The sequence below is a fragment of the Vulpes lagopus genome, chromosome 8, assembly GCF_018345385.1.
Source record: "Vulpes lagopus strain Blue_001 chromosome 8, ASM1834538v1, whole genome shotgun sequence".
NCBI lineage: Eukaryota > Metazoa > Chordata > Mammalia > Carnivora > Canidae > Vulpes > Vulpes lagopus.
In genome coordinates, this window is record NC_054831.1 from 33,243,790 (window position 1) to 33,263,778 (window position 19,989).

Genomic DNA, 19,989 nt, shown 5'->3' on the forward strand with positions numbered 1-19,989 from the left:
TACTTTCTGGTGGCCCTTCTCACTCAAGTTCTACTGCCTGAAGTCTCAGGCATCCATTGTAGGTGATGAATGAACGTCTCTCCCCTGCATCCACTGTGGTACAAGTTATATGCACCAGCCTGGGGGGAATTGAGAAAACAGTCACTCAAATAATTTTCTGTAAGCCCAAACCTGTTTGAGAAAGGCGACAGGATATTTATGGGAAGTTAACATTTTTCAAGCCGAAGAGATCATCCGAGTTCACTCTGCAGCAAACAGAATGCTCTAATGAACTAGGTGCACACGTTAATCTGAGAATGGGAATCGCAATCTTTTCATCAGATTGCCAGTGGGTTGCTCTGTCCCATATGAAACACAAAGTATATGGAGTGTAGCCCCAGATAAATCATCAGGAAATTGATGTTGCCTCATATAAAGAAATGAATCAAATTGGCAAGTGTTTTGTGTTTTGCTGAATAAGGCTGACAATACTCAGTGGAAGTTGGGAGTGTGAGAAGGACCTGGCTCAGCATTACCACGAGTAAGACACGACAGCAGGGTGTGCAGTTCGGAAAATTCTGCCACCTTCCAGCCATTCCCGTGCAGATCAATAGCCTCCCCCCGTCAGTGTAGCAATCTGTGTGGGTGACAAATGGGGCGCACGTCCGAAAACAGCACATGCACTTACACAGGAAGTAAAACCCAGATACTTTTATTTACACTTTAGAAAGCAAACAGGCTGCCCACAAAGAATAGTTAGGAAACTCAGAGAGTTTTATTTTGTACTGTTAAAACACGTAGGTCATTGATTCATCTTTATAAATAATTTTTCTGGCAAGAGTAAACTTTTAACCTTCCATTCAAAAACTTCACAACTTCAAGTATTTGAAATGCACTTAAATTTCCCCTGCCTTTATTTTATACAGTACATTCTCATAGCAATTAGCTGACTCGTGAGGTCGAAGAATTTCTTTCAAAGAAAGTTCAAATCTTTACTAGGATATAATGGGACAAATTAGCATTCTCTTGGTCAGTATTCATTTTAACAGGACTATTTTTCTTTCATTTCTCCTTAAAGAAAATGGGGAGGGGGGAATAGGCATACCTGTACAATTCAGATCAAAGCACAAAATATCATTTAAAAAATAAATACCTAAGGCATACTTGCCACACTTTTATTTCAATTTCCTCAGCTGTTTAAAAATTATCTCAAGTGTCGCTGCATTTCTACCTGCTTTCTTACCAGCAACCTCTGTGGCTCTCGCCTGCCTGGGCTGAATCTCTGCCTCTGGAGGGTAGCTGCTCATCGTCACTTGTCATGGAGCGTACAGTTTGCTATCCTGGGCTTCACAGGCAATTTCAGAAACTCAAATGACACTATATGGACTTGCTCTAAATCTTTTTTTAGTGCAGTTTGGCAAATATCCCAAATGAAATTCAACTCTAAGTTAAAAGTATCAAACAGAGATAAGTGCTAAGTGCGTCTGTGACTTTCTGGGCCGCCCAGAGGCTCTGGAGAGCCTGGGAATGGAAATCCTCGTTGCCGGGACTGAAGGGACGGTAGAGCCCCGCGGCTCCACCGCTGCAGAGCAGGTACCCACAGAAACGGCAACGCCGGCACAGGCGGCCCCGGTGGTGTTCTGCACCCACCTTGCCCCCCCGCCCCCCCACCTCAGCACGCCTCCGCGGTCTTGGCACTCTACCTCACCGGGTTAAGAACAGCAAGCATGGACACACAGAAGCCTTCTCTCCCGCGGCTCTTCCCCTCCCGCACTCCAGTGCCCCTCACTTCCAGGCTCCGTCTCCCTGCAGCCTGGAACGGCACTTTGGTTTTGGTTGCTAGAAAAGAGGTTATTGTGAGGCTGTCTGGAGAGACCAGCACTAGATGGCCAAGTCGTTGGGTCTGGCCCGGCCGCCGCTGGCCCTGCTGGCCTTGCTCAAGCGGCCCGCATCCGCCGGGGGCAGCGGCGGCGCGTGCGTCTCTGCCGGGGTGGTCACCGGCTGCTCCGCGTCGTCGGGAGTCACTGCCAGTTTGCTGTCCCCCAGGCTGCTGCGGCTCCCGGTCAGCAGCAGGCCGGGCTCGCCGCCGCCCGTCCCGTCGTCCGGCGGGAGCTGCCCGGTGCTGCCCGCGGGGCTCGGGGACGCAGAGGGCGCCGCTGCCCCGGAGGCCTTCCTGGCGGAGGTGTGCTGCTCGGCCTCCTGATTGGCCCAGTTCTGTTCCGTCATGAGCAGGTGCTGGTCCCTCGCGCGGGCCTCGGGCAGGGCTGCCGGGTGGAAGTCTGCGGCCAGCGGGGGCGCCCCGGGGTAGCCCGCGGCGGTGGCCTGTCCCGGGGAGGAGGCCGAGGGAGCGCTGTAGGGCGGGAACCCGATGGTGACCGCGGGCGCCTCGGAGAGCGAGGGGGCGCCCAGGGCGCTCCCGCCCCCGGGCTTGGTGGCCCCGACCGTGGCCTCGGGGGAGTCTGCGCGCGGGTGGTTGGTCATTCCCTGCTTGAGCTTCTTCCAGCCCAGGTGGTAGATCTCCAGCATGTTGAGGAGCAGGGACACACAGGCCACCGCCAGCATGAAGATGATGAAGATGGTCTTCTCTGTGGGCCTGGAGATGAAGCAGTCCACCGTGTTGGGGCAGGGCCAGCGGTCGCAGCGGTACAGCGGCTTCAGCTCAAAGCCGTACAGAAAGTACTGCCCGGCGATGAAGCCCACTTCGAACAGCGTCTTAAAGATGATGTTGAACACGTAGGTCCGAAGCAGGGCTCCTGCGATGCGTACCCTGCCGCGGTCGTCGCGCAGCGGCCTGTCCTTCTGGCCGCCGGGCCCGCAGCGTGCGGCCGGGCCAGGGTGCGGGAGCTCGGCCCTCAGCAGCTCCTCCTCGCGCTCCTTCTTCTTCTCCTCCATGCGCACGATGTGCAGCACATGGCCCAGGTAGATGAGGGTGGGCGTGGACACAAAGATGATCTGCAGCACCCAGAAGCGGATGTGTGAGATGGGGAAGGCCCTGTCGTAGCACACGTTCTCGCAGCCGGGCTGCTGCGTGTTGCAAGTGAAGTCCGACTGCTCGTCCCCCCACACCTCCTCAGCGGCCGCGCCCAGCACCAGGATCCTGAAGATGAACAGCACTGTCAGCCAGACCTTGCCGATGACCGTGGAGTGCTCCTGCGCGTTCTCTAGTAGTCTCCCCAGGAAGCTCCAGTCGCCCATTGCTCCAGATTGCTAACCTGCAAGGGAACGGTGCTGGTTAACAGGAGGACACGCAGGGGGCCGGAGGGTCCACGCACCCCACGGGGGCAGACCTCCGGAGGCGGTGCTGGAAGAGGGGCTCCCTGGGTAGGGGTACAGCCACTTCCAAACGAGTGTGCCATTGCAGGTGTGTGTGCGCGTGTGTGAGTGCAGGTGTGTGTGCGTGTGCAGATGCACGTGTGTGTGTGTGCTGGTGTGTGTGCAGGTGCAAGGGTATGTGTGCCGGTGTCTTGCATGTGCAGGGCTATGTGTGTGCATGTGCAGCTGTGTGTGCATTGCAGGGGTATGTGTGTGCGCGTGTGCAGGTGTAGGTGCAAGGGTGTGTGTGCAGGTGTGTGTGTGCATATGCAGGTGTGCATGTGTGTGCATGCAGGTGCAGGGGTATGTGTGCACATGTGTAGGTGTGTGAGAGTGCAGGTGCAAGGGTGTGTGTGCATGTGCAGGAGTGTGTGTGTGTGTGTGTGCAGGGGTGTGTGCGCTTGCAGATGCAGGGGTGTGTGTGGGTGTGCAGGTGTGCATGCATGCGTGTGTCTCCAACATCGTGCTGGGCAGCGATAGAGACCGCAGTGCCAGCATAAAAACCAGCTATTACACCACACCCGTGCTGGCACAAACGAGATGCCCAGGGCGACTCAGGCCCTCACTTCAGAGCTGGGGAAACTGGAGCTCCAAAGACAAATGACTTCCCTGAGAGCCATAGAACGGCCCTGGCTCCCCACTACCCATCCCGCTTTCTGCCAGAGCACGGTCCAAGGGAGTGCTGGTGCTGTGGGGTACACAGCCTGCTCCGATTCCTAACCTCCCCCTTTTAGTCCATGTGACATTAGAGCAACTCTCCCTTATGCCACCCTCATAATTTCTACCACACACTAACCTACTATCTTTTCTGTTATTTGCTTTCTTTTTTACTTTGCAAATGTCTCATAAATGGTTAACTCGCTGCACAGTCCCCAGGAGCCTGTGTGGCCACCTGTAAGATGGGACAACAGTCATCAGGTCAGTGCAGTGCATGGCCTCCTAGATGGAAGGGGGCTGGCAGGCCTCCTCTGTGAAAGCAGCAGTGTTCCCCAGATGCAGGGCACCAATGTTACAAGGCGTCCTCCCTGTCACTACTGCTCACGCAGGCCCGGAGCTTCGAACTAGAACCACAAAGAGCTCTGTTGTTCTGTCATTCTTCACACAAGGTAGCAGTCTAAGCTGTAAGTGCATGTAGGACCTCCAGCAACACTAAAGAATACTCTTCTTGTTTTGAATTTTAAAATGTTTAAAAATACTAACTTTTATGAATTGGTTCAAAGGCAAATAACCAAAACAAAACTTTACTCACCATGATCTAAAGAAATAGACAAATGTTAACCCCCTCCTAGAATAAACTTCCGACCCTTCCTTTGCTTTGGTCATTTGAGGTCTTTTTTTTTTTTTTTGAGGTCTTTTTTTAAAAAAATATTTTATTTATTTATTCATGAGTGACAGAGAGAGAGGCAGAGACACAGGCTGAGGGAGAAGCAGGCTCCATGCAAGGAGCCTGATGTGGGACTCAATCCCGGGACTCCAGGGTCATGCCTGGGCCAAAGGCAGCGCTAAACCGCTGAGCCACCCGGGCTGCCCTTTTCTGAGGTCTTTAGAGAAATATTGCCATTCACGTATCCTACCAGCCTCCTTGTCCCATATGGTGCCTGGCACCTGTTCTTTTGGGGATGTTCTTAGGAAGTAAAATATTTTAATTTAGAAACTTAATTACTGAACATGAAACAATCCATTCCTCCATGAAGGATGTCAGGTGTCAGGGAACCATCCCAGGTTACATCCTGCTTCTCCCCAACCCCAGGCTGTCACAGGGTCCCTGCCTGGCATCTCTGTCCATAGCCCCTCCCTTCAATCTGCTGGAGATTTTCCTCTGGGGTGCAGGACAAAAGCCTTGCATAGTGTGTACCACCCAGTACCTGATCCAACACTCTGGTGATACCAAGCTTCCTGTGGTCCCTGAACCTCTGCTGTTAGGCCTTTGCATGTGCTATATTTCTTCAACTTAAAACCAGGGCCTGGCCTATTGACCTGTCACTTACTGCCACTCTCCCTTCAAGAGTGGTCAACTCAGGCTACCATGGGGGCCCTGTGTTTTCTCTTCCTCCTTATCACAGCCCTGGCTTAGTGGCTGTTGCTTCCTTTACATTCCAGGAGGTTCTTTCCATCCTCCCACAGCTCCTACCTTGCTAAGCTACAAATGGCATCCTCTCTCCTTGCTGTCCCCAGACAAGCACAGCCCTCTGAGTTTCTATAGAAAACCACCCTTAACCACCTTGACTGCTTGTAGACTTTCTCCTTAATTCTAGTTCTGAGGTTGGGGTTTGCACACACAGCTTTTCCTTCTGGATGTCTGCAGGCAGAACAGTGGGCAATGTGCATTTCTGGAAGTCTCTAAGAAAAGATCAGTGTGGGGAATGTCATACTTCTTTCTGCTACCTTCCCAGATGTGCAGGCACTTCTGCCTTGCTGAGTACAGCATGATGTACCAGAAAGGAGTCAGTGCAAGTGCCTGGTAGGTTCTCCCCACAAGGCTGGTGGCACATAACACCTTAAGGGAGGCTCTGCTTGTCACAGAGCCCGGAAAGTGTGGCTGGCATTTCCCTGCAGGGCCAGGGAAGCCAAATGCTCCACAGTGACGGGGGTGTCGCCCACAGTAAAGAACTTCCCTGCCCCAAATGCCCATTGTGAACCTGTTGAGAAACATGAGGCTAGGTAAATATTTATGCAACTAGTAAATCAGACGAGGACAGTAGGGCAGCTGCCTGTGGCATCTTGATACTCTTCTTTGCTGGCTCAGCCTCTCCAGAGTTCTTTAGGTCCAGGTGCTGATAAACACTTTCAGATAGGTACCCTTAAAGTTACATTGTGACCTCTGATCGCAACCTACAGAATTACAACGTGTTTCCATCCATATCCTTAGCTGGTAGTCTGGCAGCTGCCATGGCTCAGTAAGTCCTAAAGATGTGAAGATGAAGAGTGTGTCCTGAGTGGAGAGACACCCGTGGCTCATGCACTGTGTGGTGGCACACACTGGCAAGGCCTTTCTGGAAATGAGTTCAGTAATCTGTATGAAGAGATATAAAAGCTGTGATACCTCTAACCTGTAAGTCTACTCCTGGGACATCATACCAAGGAAATAATCAGAGATTTTGATGAATGAATGGATATTTACTGTGAATTACTTAGGCAAAGGAATAATTGGAAGCAGAAGTGTCCACTAAAGGATGAGCAATTTAAATACGTAACAGTGCCCAAGGCTGACATCAGGATCTGGCTTAACCCAGATCCCATTCCTGGTCTTTCTCTCCCTTGCCTACCTCTAATGTGACCGGGAAGAGAAATTTTTGCTTTCCTACCTCCTTTGGTTTTATTAATGAGGTGTAAGAAGTTGGCTGGGGAACATCTGGGAAAGCTTTTAGTTTCCTAATAAAAAGGCAGATGGTACCTGTGCTGTCCCTTCCCCCTTCTTTCCATAGTGAGTATAGATGTGCTGCCCGGGGCTGGGCAGTCACCTTGCAAGCACATGTCAGTAAGTGTGAGGGAGGGATATCTGGGTGGCTCAGTGGTTGAGCATCTGCCTTCGGCTCAGGACATGATCCCAGGGTTCTGGGATCGAGTCTCTCATCAGGCTCCCTGCGGGGAGTCTGCTTCTCCCTCTGCCTATGTCTCTGCTCTCCGTGTGTCTCTCATGAATTAAATAAATAAATAAAGGAATGAATGAATAAATAAATGCATGCATGTATGTATGTATATATGTGAAGGGTGGTTGAGAAAGTCCAAGGCACCTGTTGTGATGAGGTAGACCTGCTGCAGCAACACTGACAGCCACCTCCAGACTTATATGAAGGAAAAAACTCTATTTGTTCAAGTTAGGTTTTCTACTGCCTGCAGACAAAAGAATTCCTAACCGATACAGTCCCTTTTGATTCTTTATAGAATAAATCCAGGCACAAATGAAAAGCTATGGTTCATTCATAACTACTGAAATACAAGGTATTCATTAGATATAATTTTTACGATCATTAATGACATGAAAAGATACTTATTCTGTAATGATAAATGCCAAAAGCCTAATACGAAACTATAGTGTGATACCAGATATTTTACACACATTCATTCATGTAAAAGGAAGAACAAGAAAGATATCGAAATGCTAAGTGTTAACCATAGTGTTTCTAGAACTGGGTGATTTTAATTTCCTTTTCATATTTTTTTGCATTTTCTGTAACAATATCACATTTATCATTGTAAAGGATTCATGACCATTACTTTGTTTCAAAGTTCTAATTTTTTTAAAAAGTCAGACGCCTTTTTCATTGTTCTTTCATTACGGTTTCTACTCTTTAGATCTCTTTCATCATGCCCCTGATAAGCACACAGAGGACAAATACAATACATGTGACATGATTAGCCCAATGTCAGAGGAGAATGATCCTGGGATCTCTGAGACGCAACATGAACCCTGACACTGGTTATCACTGATGGCATAGAGCTTACACTGGATTCTCCTGCCATGGCAGTCTACCAGTTTCTCTCAAAGCAAGGGCCAGGCTGTTTGTTCCTGTAACTCACTGCTGAGTCTTACTACTGCTCCACTATTTACTCTCATTTCACAGTTTGGGTTTTGTTTTGGAAAGTGCATGAATGAATGAACAACAACAAAAAATTAACCAGAGGACCGGATACCTATGGGAAAGCTGGCACTATGGGTCAGAGTCAGATGAAAATGGGAGCCTCCAGATTTGAAGCAACATCCACCTGTCCTCATACTCATCAGTCTGCTCCAGACACCATGCAGACGTTCCTTTTTTTTTCATACAGCTATTCTTAAGGTGTTTTTACCAATATCACTTTTTAATCATATCCCTGGTACCAATTCAGGGAGAAAATGACAGCAGAGGAGTGAAGCACACCCAGAACAGCAAAACTCTGCTGGCTAAGTACAAACAAATGACAACACCGGGGACCCCATGACCCACTGAGGGCTGGCCTCAAGTGAGACAAACATGGTGACTGGATGAGATATCCTTCTGCTTGAAAGAGGAAAATGGGTTTATTCTTATTGTCAAAATATCAGGCCATTTCACAACACTAGAGCAGCTCCTGGAAGCTCACACTATGAATGCTTACTTTGTAAGGTGCATATGATCTAATCATAGAGCATCAGAGCTACAGCACTGAGCACGTTTAGATAACAGATCCACCACGGTGGCAGTGGGATTCTCTAGTACTTGTATGTGGACATGGATTACCTCTGTGAGATGGTATTTTTATTTTTATCTTAGCAAAAACTTTGATTCTGACATTACCGCAGAACAAGATCTTCTGTTGCAGAGTTTATGCAGATGCTTCCATGTTCTCCTAACAGTTACACTTTCACTTTCAAAGCTGTATGGTTTACCCTTAGCCTTTAAGATATGTTGAGTGTCCCTTCATATCAATGGATGGCTATTTATTAGCAACAACCTTGTGCTCAACTCTGGGCCACGTGTTCTGTTGAATACAGTGAAGGTAAAAACACGGTCTCTATCTTGTCTACTTGTGGAGTCTACTTGTGGAGATAGGAAAATTGAGGAAAATGGGGAGCTCTGCAAGTACAGAGAGATTTTAGAGAAGAAGGATATTAATAACAGAACATGGAGCCAGGGGAAGCTAGCCAGGGAAGGGTGGCATTTGAGCTGGGTTTAGGAGAGGTGGCTTTGGGTAGGGGAAGAGGGGCAGGAGTGCATTTCAAGGCCAGATCTGCATTCCCATGGCAGGGAGACTATGAATGACCTGGCATGGCCGGAACAGGGGCCCTGTGTGCAAGCACTGGCTTTAAATGGCTGCTTCTGCACAGGAAAGCTAGACAGGCTGCACTGTGAACATAATAGGCGCTCAGCAAACCCTGGTGGGACAAAGGAGTGAAAGGACATCGAGGGCCACTGAATCACTTGGAGAGCGGAAAGATGTGCTGAAAGTGCTGTTCAGGAAAGAAGGGGCCCCCTGACAGGGCCTCAGGAAGAGTGGTAATCTCCGAATGAATGCCGCAGCCAGGGCGGATGACAACAGGGCGAGTGGAAAAAGGAAGGACAGAAAAAGAGACACAGTCTGGAGACAAAAATAAAGCAGAATGTAGAGTCTGCCTAGAGTCAGAGAATGAAAGAGAGAGGCACGAATTAAAGACAAACCTCATATTTCTGAGCCTGAGTGGGAAAATCAGGGGGGCTGTGGGAAGAGAGAAACACTGTGGGGGGGGGGGGTTGGCTAACTGGGGCTGGAAGAAAAGATGATGACGGGTTTTGTGACCATCTGGATCAAAAGTAGTGGCAGAAGGTACGCGTGAGGCTGTCCAGGAGGAAGCAGGAGACAAGGAGCAAGGTGAGGCCGGGCAGAGGCCTGCAGTGCAGCTCCACCTCTCCTGAGCGCACAGCACACAGCACAGCAGGGAGAAGGGACCTCATGGGTGAAGAGCTGTGGGAGGGACGCACTGCCCTCAGTGTGTGGTCACCACTTTGACGAAGGGTGACCCTGTGGGTGAGAGCTTGAGGCCAAGTACTGACGGGCAGCAGTGACCCCTCGAAAGTGTTGAGGGGAGGACGTTCCTCCATGGGGCCTGCTGAGGTCTGCCAGACAAATTCACGTTTTTTGGCTTGTATTTGTTTCCTTATCAAAATCATATCAGATAATGTCAAAATGGAACACCCTTTCTTCTCTATAGAATTGACTTCCACATTCAACTTTGCACCACCCAGATTGAACTTTTGCCTTGTTCTCTGGGATACCCAGGAGCCCTCGGGGCCCATTCGACCTGCTGGGAAGGCTGTCCCCATCTCAGAAGGCACACTCTGAGAGCATCCACGACACTGGAGATGGGGGTAACACGGACGTAGGGAAGCCAGAGGAGGGCTTTGAAGAAGGGGGTGACTAACAGTGTCAGCATTCCTCGGTGTGTTCAAGATGGATGGACGGAAAGAAAGGCCCTTTGATCTCACAACAAGGATGGCACTGCTCATCCTCAAATGCCCAGGCCAGTGGGAGTACTGGGACAGAAACAAAAGTCCAGACCAGTGGCTCGAGGCAGAATGGGGGAGCGAAGTGTTGACTTGGCTCGGAGAGCACTTGCTCAACAAGTCTAGACCTCAAAGGAAGGAGAGGTGCAAAACGGTTAAAAACTGGGAGAATAAGGCCCAAAGGAGGTGCTTCCAGGATAGGGGTAGGGAAGGCTACCGACGGGAGCCACGGGGACAGGGGGTGGAGGGACAGTGGGGCTGCCCAGCACCAGGACGGGGCCCAGGGACAGGAGCCGGGCTGAGAGGGCAGGAAGCGCGAGCTCTCTCCAAAGCGATGACAGGGCTCTTCTCAGCGGGGTCAAGCCAGAGGTCGGCCCCTCAGGCAGGGGCAGGACTGGAGCTCCTGGGAGGAAAGGGGGAACAGAGAGGAGGAGAAGGGACTGGGCTCCTTCAGTGCCCAGCCAGACGTGGCGTCTCTGTCGGAGTTGTGGCCCCTGAGGGGGGCTGAGCGGCAGCCCGCTCCCTGTGAGGCCCTCGGCGATGAGCAGAGGAGGGCGGCCCGTGCGGGCAGGAGAGAAACGCAGGCTGCGGGGGGCCGAGGGCTGCGGGCAGGCACAGGGAAGGCACGGGCCGCGGCACGGGCCTCCCGAGAGCGTGACCTCCGAGTGGAGCTGGGCCTTACATCTGAGGGATGCCATCCAGGCAGAGTAAGGGCCCCAGTGGCGGGCAGACCTGGGGTGCTCTGCTGGGGAGGACGGCCGGGAGCAGACAGGCCCATGTGAGGCGGGGCAGGGGCAGATCAGAGCGGACCGTGATGAGAACGCTGGCTTATACTCCACGTGAGATGAGAGTGTGCTGGACGGTTTGAACAGAGGAGTTCTGTCATCCGATTTACATCCTCATGGAGCCCCTCTGGTTGTTGTCAAGAACAGGTGCGGGGTGGAAGGGGCAGTGGGCAAAGGTGAAAGCAGAGGGCTGGGGAGCAGGCTGCGCTATAATCCACAAAAGTGGCAGTGGTGACAAATGGCCGGGTCTGCGCAGACTCTGAAATAGGTCCAGCATGATGCACTGACAGGTCAAGGGTTGGGGTAGGACTGAGGAGAGGCCAAGGGAACAGAAGGAAGGGGACTGCCATTTACCAAGATGGGGAAAGTAGAGGAGGTAAAGGTTTGGAAAGGCATGGGAATCACGAGTTCTATTCTGAATATATTAAGTTTGAGACACCTATTAGGCAAGCATGAAGGCTAGAGAGAAACATTTGGGAGTCATCATCAAACCCTGAGACTAGACTGAGATTATCTAAGGGCAGGGGAGAAGGACAAGGGGGCCGAAGACCAAGCCTTGGGGGCACTCCAGCATCTGCAGGTCAGTACAGAAGGAGAAACTTGCAAAAGAGTTGCTTATTAGGAAATGCAACTTTTAGTTAAGACTCAGATGGAATAACACTCAAAAGATATCATTTGCATTCTACTTGATTCTCTTTTGTGACTATACTTTGACACTGAAAACATTGTTGCTAGGTTTTTAAATTAGAGGTAGTATAACTTGGAGTATGGGTAGGCAAATTAATTTTGTGTTAACTGTTTGTGATCACCTGGAACATGGTTGAGTAGGATTTTGAGAGTCACATATAGGCTTAGCCAGAAAGAGTTCTATGTTCCTTTAGTGATGTCTGCTAGAGTTTGGTATAAGGCAGTGGTGGCCAAGATGCTTTTTGCCATCTCTGACTTGGCACAAATTTAAAAGAACATGGTAGACTGAGCTAGTCACAAATATGATACAACGAAAAAAGGCTTATCCAGCTATCTTTCCAGCAGGTAGAAAGACTGTTTTCCATTAGCATCTTTTATACCTTACCTGCCTTTTTCAAGCATTCACATTTAAGACAGTAATTTCCAGTTGCCATGGGACCTAGCCCATGTTATTATGTACCTACCACACTTTTTCCATAGTTCTGATCTGACTTTTTAAAAAGGAAACAGAATTCACAATAAATTCACCAAAAATAACAAGAGACTCCTTCTTCTTTTACTCTATAGCTTCAACTCCAACATTTAGCTTTGTCTTAGACTAAAAAGCAAGACGGGAACTAATTTACAACACAGGGCCATAGTGCCGTAGTGCCATGGCACTCATGGCACTGGGAAAAGTTCAACCACAAAGACAAGCACAAAGGAGGAAAATATTGAACCTCTGATGCTTCAGATAAAGTAACATGTGACATTGTTTTCCATCTCCAGAAGAAAAGACTGATCACACCAACCAGCAGGACACCTAATGGCAAGCGTTCTAGATATACTTGATATCTGGTAGAACAAGTCCCCCAATTTTGTTCTTCATATTTGTCTAGGCAACTTTTGGCCTTTTATTTTTTCCAGATGAAATTTAGGTAGAGCTTGTCAAGTTCCATGAAAATCTGAGACTCAATTTTGATTGGAATTGCATGAAATTTATAGATGAATCAAATTTAGCCCTTTACAGTTAAAAATAGATCTGCCCTATGACCCAGCAATTGCACTGCTGGGGATTTACCCAAAAGATACAGATGCAATGAAACGCCGGGACACCTGTACCCTGGTGTTTATAGCAGCAATGTCCACAAACTATGGAAGGAGCCTCGGTGTCCATCGAAAGATGAATGGATAAAGAAGATGTGGTTTATGTATACAATGGAATATTACTCAGCCACTAGAAATGACAAATACCCACCATTTGCTTCGACGTGGATGGAACTGGAGGGTATTATGCTGAGTGAAGTAAGTCAATTGGAGAAGGACAAACACTATATGGTCTCATTCATTTGGGGAATATAAAAAATAGTGACAGGGAATAAAGGGGAAAGGAGAAAAAATGAGTGGGAAATATCAGAAAGGGAGACAGAACATGAGAGACTCCTAACTCTGGGAAACGAACTAGGGGTGGGGTAAGGGTCGGGGGGTCGGGGGTGGGGGTGACTGGGTGACAGGCACTGGGGGGGCACTTGATGGGATGAGCACTGGGTGTTATTCTATATGTTGGCAAATTGAACTCCAATAAAAAATAAATTTACAAAAAAAAAAAATTTAGCTCTTTACAATCTAGTTTCCCCCTGTCAATAGGCACAACTGATCCATTGATGTTGACTTTCTTCATGCCTTTCAATAGTGCTTTAGGATAATGTTCCTAAAGGTCTTAAACATCTTTTGTTAGATTTATTCCTAATTTATACTCATTCTAATTTTTTTGTTCCAAGTCGTTTTTTCATTATAACTTTTTATTGGTTACTGTTGGTACTTAGGAACATTGTTTTTATATATTGATCTTATATCCAGAAACCTGTTAGAAAGTCTTAATAGTTCAATAGTTAGGAGATCCCTTTGGATTTTCTATGTAACACATAATCGAATCATCTGCTATTGAGGACAGATTTGTTTCTTCCTCCTTGAGTTCTAATTCCTGTTATTTCTTTTTCTTGTCTTCCTGTACTGGCCAGGACTCTTAGCACAATGTGGAGATGGTGATATCTTTTCTCATTTTTGTCTTTAACATGAATGCTTCTCAAATTTTATCATTGAGCATGATGTTTCAACTTTTGTCAGGCTAAGAAGTTTCCTTCCAATCTTTGTTAATGGTTGGTTGGCTTTTGTTTTCTAAATCCAATACTCTTCTCCTGTTATTGTGATATTTATTTATTTATTTATTTAAATAGAAGAATGTTTTATTTTATTTTTAAAAAGATTTTATTTATTTATTCATGAGAGACACAGAGAGAGAGGCAGAGACAAAGGTAGAGGGAGAAGCAGGCTCCATTCAGGGAGCCCGATGTGGGACTCAATCCTGGGACTCCAGGATCAGGCCCTGGGCCAAAGGCAGGCTTTAAACTGCTCAGCCACCCGGGCTGCCTGAAATTGCTATTTCTTAAGTTAATTTTGATAGTTCATATCTTTTAGAAAATTTTCTATTTCACCTAAGTTTCAAATTTATTGGCAAAAAATTATTTATGGTATTTTCTTATGATTTTGAAATTTTATGGTATTTATAATTAGAATCATTTGTTTGGTTCCAAATACTGTTTATTTGAGGTTTTTAAAATATTAGTCTTATTAGTAGTTTTTCTTTAACTAATGAACCAATTTTGATATGCTTGAAAAAGGATAAGAGTTCATTTTGTCATTTTTTTCCAATGTTTTATCACCTATGCTATATTTATAGCATATTTATATATACAAATATATAAATCATATATATTTATAGTATACAGAATAAATCTACAAAAAAATTCCTATAGATCTTTTAAGTTGATAATGTTGATTTTAGTATTTGCTAGTATTATTACAAAATATATATATGTGTGTATATATAAATATATAATTTAAGGGTATCCTTTATCTTACTGTGAAATTGTTTATTATTGTACAGTTTCAGGGGAGTCCCTATTTTAAATGAAAAAGTGCATGGTTTCTATTACTTAACTTTTCAGTAATCTCATGCTCTGGAAGGAGACATCATTCTACAGATCAACTGATCAATGAAATTATAAAACACCATTTTTCTAACCTCTTTATCAATAATTTTAAAGTACTGCTAGGATTATATATAAATATTTATTTATTTATTTGTTTATTGTCAGAGAACAAATCTCCAGAAACACGAAATAGTTTTTAAATTATACTTTATTTTTGTTTTAAGATTTTATTTTTCAAGTAATCTCTATACCCAACATGGGGCCTGAACTTACAATTCCAAGATCAAGAGTTGCATGTTCCACTGACTGAATCAGCCAGGTGCACCTTATTCTTTTATTCTATTTGTTTATTAAATAAGAATGGATAGAAAACACCTGCCATCCATATGTTATTATCCCTCTCTTTTCTCTTTTATGTGGGAATTTTAATTGTTCTTTGAGGGGCTGGATCTTAAATTGTTTATAAATACTTGAAAAGTCATATGCTCTTAAGTCTTGGTTAAGGTAAATATGATTAACATTTTCATCCCGAGTCAAAGGGGAAAAACTCAGTTTTTCTTTTGTTTTTGACATTCTGTAACTTATTTTTTTTTAAAGATTTTATTCATTCATTCATTCGAGACACAGAGAGAGAGAGGCAGAGACAGACACAGGCAGAGGAAGAAGCAGGCTCCACGCAAGGAGCCTCACGCAGGACTCAAACCTGGGAATCCAGGATCACACCCTGAGCCAAAGGCAGGCGTTCAACTGCTGAGCCACTCAGGCGTCACTGACATTCTGTAACTTAAAAAGCTGAATGAGAGCTAATTTTAAGTTGAAAGCAACTTAAACAATTGTATTAAAGAACAAATGTATTCAATTTTTATATTTAAGAACGACAAAAGTAAAAATAAACTTTACTTTTTAACCACAGTATTTCTTCTTGAAATACTCAAATAAAATAAATATTCCTACTAGAAATCAGTATTAAGTCACCATTTCCACAATTAGAGTTCTAATATTAAGCTAGAAAATTAACAGCTGGTTGAGCTTCAGTTCAATTGACAGAAAAATGTAAATAGTCTGGAGCATAATTAGAAACATGACTGTCTTCCACTACTATTCATGCCATACTGGGCTTCCTCTTTAAACCCTCCAAATGTTTTCCCTGTTCCATTACCCTGTGGAGTCCTCTGGTTTCTCCTGCCAATTATTAAATGGCATTAAAAGTTTTTAAAATAACTGCTGTGAAAGACCTAAGGATACCACTTGAAGTTTTCATTTAAACATTTGACTTACACATTTTAGTGTAATTGAGCATTAATTTTAATGTACTTAAGCATTAGTCTCTAAACTTTTAATGAATAATGAAAAAAAGTCACTTCCCTTGAAGTAAAACTGAATTTACCAATACTTCCTGAAGGGTGGCTTGGGGGTAAGGGTAAATAAAGAAAATTATAGGGATGCTTTAGTGTATTACTGCTCCCAACAGGATCTCGTCCTGTCTAAAGCACAGATCAGGCCTTCTGAAGAGTATACCAAGCACTGACTTCACACAGTCTGGTCAGTTAAAAGTAATTTCCCTCTATAAATCTAAATTACATCCTTCAGGAATCTGGTTCATCCAGGGAGGAAATATGGAATCACAGGGCTAGAAGAACCTCAGAAGTGGTCTAGTTTATCCTCTTTATTTTACAGATTGGGGTATGGAGGCCCCGACTGGATACTGTGATTTGCCGAAGGCTACACAGCCCACAATGCTGAAGCCAGCACGAAAACTCCTGACTTTTGACTCGGTCAGTCATACCTTCCTCTTCCGCGTGACTTCACCGGATTATGCACCAGGCAGATTGTTCAGATTACAACAGCTGCCCTTTTAGTTATATCACTTGATCACACTCTAAAACGTATGTTTAGAAACATGGGTTAGAGTCCAAAGTGGCTAAAATTATTAAATATTATTGACATGCTAAGAACGGTCCTGTTACTCCACCATATAAATTGGAATTGTCATTTTAAAGCAAATTCAGATATTATCTTCACTCTTGCTTTAGTGAACAAAACCTCACAGCCCGAAAATTGTGATATTTTATTTTTCCATCTATATTACTGACACAGATTACATCTGTCAAAATGGTTTCTATTTTTGTAATAATTTCTATAGTATAAATATAATTTCACTTCTAATTCAAACCCACTTTTATGAGTGTACAACAGAAATCTCTTCTATATTCTAGAATAAAAGATTAATTTTAAAGCTAATAAGAAATGGAGTTTTGTGAATAAAATGAGCATCAATTCCTGGAGATAATCAGGTGGTCTGAACAAAAAAATTAAGTGATTTTTACATTTAGTATCATTCGTTTGTTAACAGGAAATAAAGCAAACCACTAATTCTTCAAATTAAAGGAGATGTGAGAGTGCAGAAGCTGTTCACATCAACCATTATGAAGTCATACTTTTGAAGACCAGAGATTTTTAAAAAGTAGTACAGTACTAACTTAGTTATCATGATGAAGAATTTTCCATCACTGTAAAAATGAAAATTAAGATTAAACTTTATCATTATTTTATTCCCTTTATGCCCTTTATGCATTATATTGAAATGGCAAAAGCATACTGTTTTTAGAGACACATGTATATTGTTAATTATCACATGTATTGGATTTTTTTTCTCTCTTCAATTTAATGAATATTTATCAAACACCTATTTTGTATGTGGCACTATTAATTAAGATATGGTCTTACTCTCAGGAGGTTCATTCACATTCTGTGGGTGAGACAGACTTGTAAAAAAAACTAATCAAAATATAATATGGCAAGTGTTACATAGTACTGGTAATGGCCACAACACAGTGGAGTGGAGAGACAAGGACACTGTATGTTAATCATGAGTTTGGCTGAGTTTCTTAATATAGAGATCCTGGGAATCATGCTATCTATACAGGGTGAAATACTTCTCAAGGGCCTGTCCACTGTCTGGAATGTTCTGATATTTTAGTATGGTACAAAAACTATGTTTATTCATGCATTTATGTGTGATACTGAGGTAAAATCCTAAAAATTTGTATATCCTATTTGTTCTGTTAGGTGCATGTTCACGTAATGGTAACACTCGAAAGACTAATATTATTTAAATTCTTTGCATATGTGAGGCTTTATAAAACGGCTGTGATACATACACATAATTTTAAGGCTCAAATGTGTAGTGTAAAAGTTATTTTTGTTAAGAAAATGAACACAACTTGAAATGTAAGTAATATTCAAGGAAATTGTGTCAAAATTCTTTTTCTTATTTGCGAACAATGACATTGTGTTACATTTCATTATCTTAAGATGGTGTTAAGCCATTAATAACATTCACTGGCTAACATAAAAAGCATTGTCTAGTTTGTTATAGTAGTAAAGTTTTTGTGAATTACTTTACACTACAGGGACACGTGCATTGTCCTTATGAGATGCTAATCTCAACATGAATCAAACTGCTGAACTAGTGGAATATGTGCCAAATTAGCTGTTGTTTACTTAGAACACACTGACTCTTGGAAAAGAAATCTCCCCCCTTTCCTCTTTAATCTTTTAATGTTTGTTTTGCAATACATTTCACAGCACATTGATGGATTGTCAGTGAAGTGATGCACACATCATAAACCATCAATTTGAATTCTTGAGTCCTATAAGCTAAAGCATAATTCACGTCTCGGATGTTTGCATAGCACCACTTTTAAGTGACAAATTTTGGCGATATCTTGGTAAAAACCAGAGAACTCCACTTGTCCCTAATGTCCCAGTCATACATATTCGTGAACCGAGGGCTCTGCAGACTGGGATGAAGTCTGCTCACTACAGTGCAGAGTAGACGGCAAGGCAAATGCACCCGCATCGCTGCAACTGACTGTCAGAACAGCCCCTGAAAGAAGGGACTACTGTGGAATGCAGATAAGTGTTTTTCCACTCTTCTGTAAATTCTTTATACTTAAACATACTGTAACAAGCATATGGGTCAAGAAATTAGATCGTGGTACTCATAACTAAAACATTTCTTAAAAAAAAAAAAAAAAAAACCTTCCAAAAAGTTTCTTAAAAGAAGTAAGCGAGCCAACATTGTCCCTAAAAGACACCCACAGCTCTGCAGAAAGCGTGGCGCTGCGAAACGCCAGCAGACAGCTGGTCTCCGTTCCCTGTGGCCGTGGGGTCTGTCGAGAGTAGTCAAGTATTTAAACCGTCCTCGACCCTCGGACCTGACGTCCCGGGGCCACTCCCGCTCCCCACCCGAAGGGAGAGTCCCCAGGGGAGGCCGTTACAGGCCGAGACCCCGCGCTCGGCAGAGGCCCCGGGAGCGAAGCAGCCGCGGGTATTCCCCAAGTTCCCCAGGCAGTTGCCCGTGTCCCGCCCTCCAGCCCTGCCGCTCCCACCTCTTCCCAAGAATTCCCGAAAGAATTCCGGGAGGCCGGGAGCCGCCGGCGCGCCGCGGGGCTGGGGCCGCCTCGCTCCGCCCGAGCCCGTCCTCCGTGCGGGGACCCGGCGCCCGCCCCTCCGCCCCGGGGCTGCCCCGGCCGCCGGCGCCTGGGCTCGGGGCGCCCGGCCCCGCGCTTACCCCGCTCTGCCGCGGCGGCGACCCGGGTGCGCTCCTCGTCGAGCAGGGCTCCCGGCCGCTCTCAAAAGGAGACTTTCTCCTACACGTGCGGTGCAACTTAACGCGTGCGCCCCGCGCACGGGCCCAGCCTCCCCGCCCCGGCGGCCATCCCCTGGCCCCAGTGCGCCCCGCGCTCGGCGCCCCCAAGCCGCAGCCCCGGCCGCCGCGCCACGCCCCCGCCGCCTCCACCTCCTCCTGGGGGCCGCGCGGGGGCGGTGCCAGGGTGCCGCGCAGGGCCCCCGCCCCGCACCCGCCTCTCGTTCCCGTCCCGCGCACCCACCTGCAGCCCGCCCCACCCCGCACCCGCAGTCCGCATCCCGTCCCGCCCGACCGCACCTGCAGCCATAGCACGCACACGGTCACAGCGCGCCCGCAGCCCCACCCGCGTCCGCACCCCTCGCCCCGCAGCCGCGCCCGCAGCCCCACCCGCGCCCGCACCCCTCACCCCGCAGCCGCGCCCGCATCCCCACCCGCGCCCGCAGCCCTCACCCGCAGCCGCGCCCGCATCCCCACCCGCGCCCGCAGCCCTCGCCCCGCAGCCGCGCCCGCAGCCCCACCCGCGCCCGCAGCCCTCGCCCCGCAGCCGCGCCCGCAGCCCCACCCGCGCCCGCAGCCCTCGCCCCGCAGCCGCGCCCGCAGCCCCACCCGCGCCCGCAGCCCGCGCCCCGCAGCCGCGCCCGCAGCCCCACCCGCGCCCG

The 19,989-nt window shown here is 46.8% G+C and overlaps 1 protein-coding gene across 1 annotated transcript; it reads right to left on the reverse strand.

Moving 5' to 3' along the window:
* Positions 1 to 863: 863 nt before the first annotated feature.
* On the reverse strand, positions 864 to 19,451 carry GJA3 (gap junction protein alpha 3). Its single transcript, XM_041764884.1, has 2 exons — positions 19,253 to 19,451; positions 864 to 3,191 (listed from the first exon to the last, which is right to left on the reverse strand). Exon 2 carries the CDS (start codon positions 3,172 to 3,174, stop codon positions 1,861 to 1,863), a length of 1,314 nt encoding a protein of 437 aa, XP_041620818.1. The 5' UTR covers positions 3,175 to 3,191; positions 19,253 to 19,451; the 3' UTR covers positions 864 to 1,860.
* Positions 19,452 to 19,989: the final 538 nt, after the last annotated feature.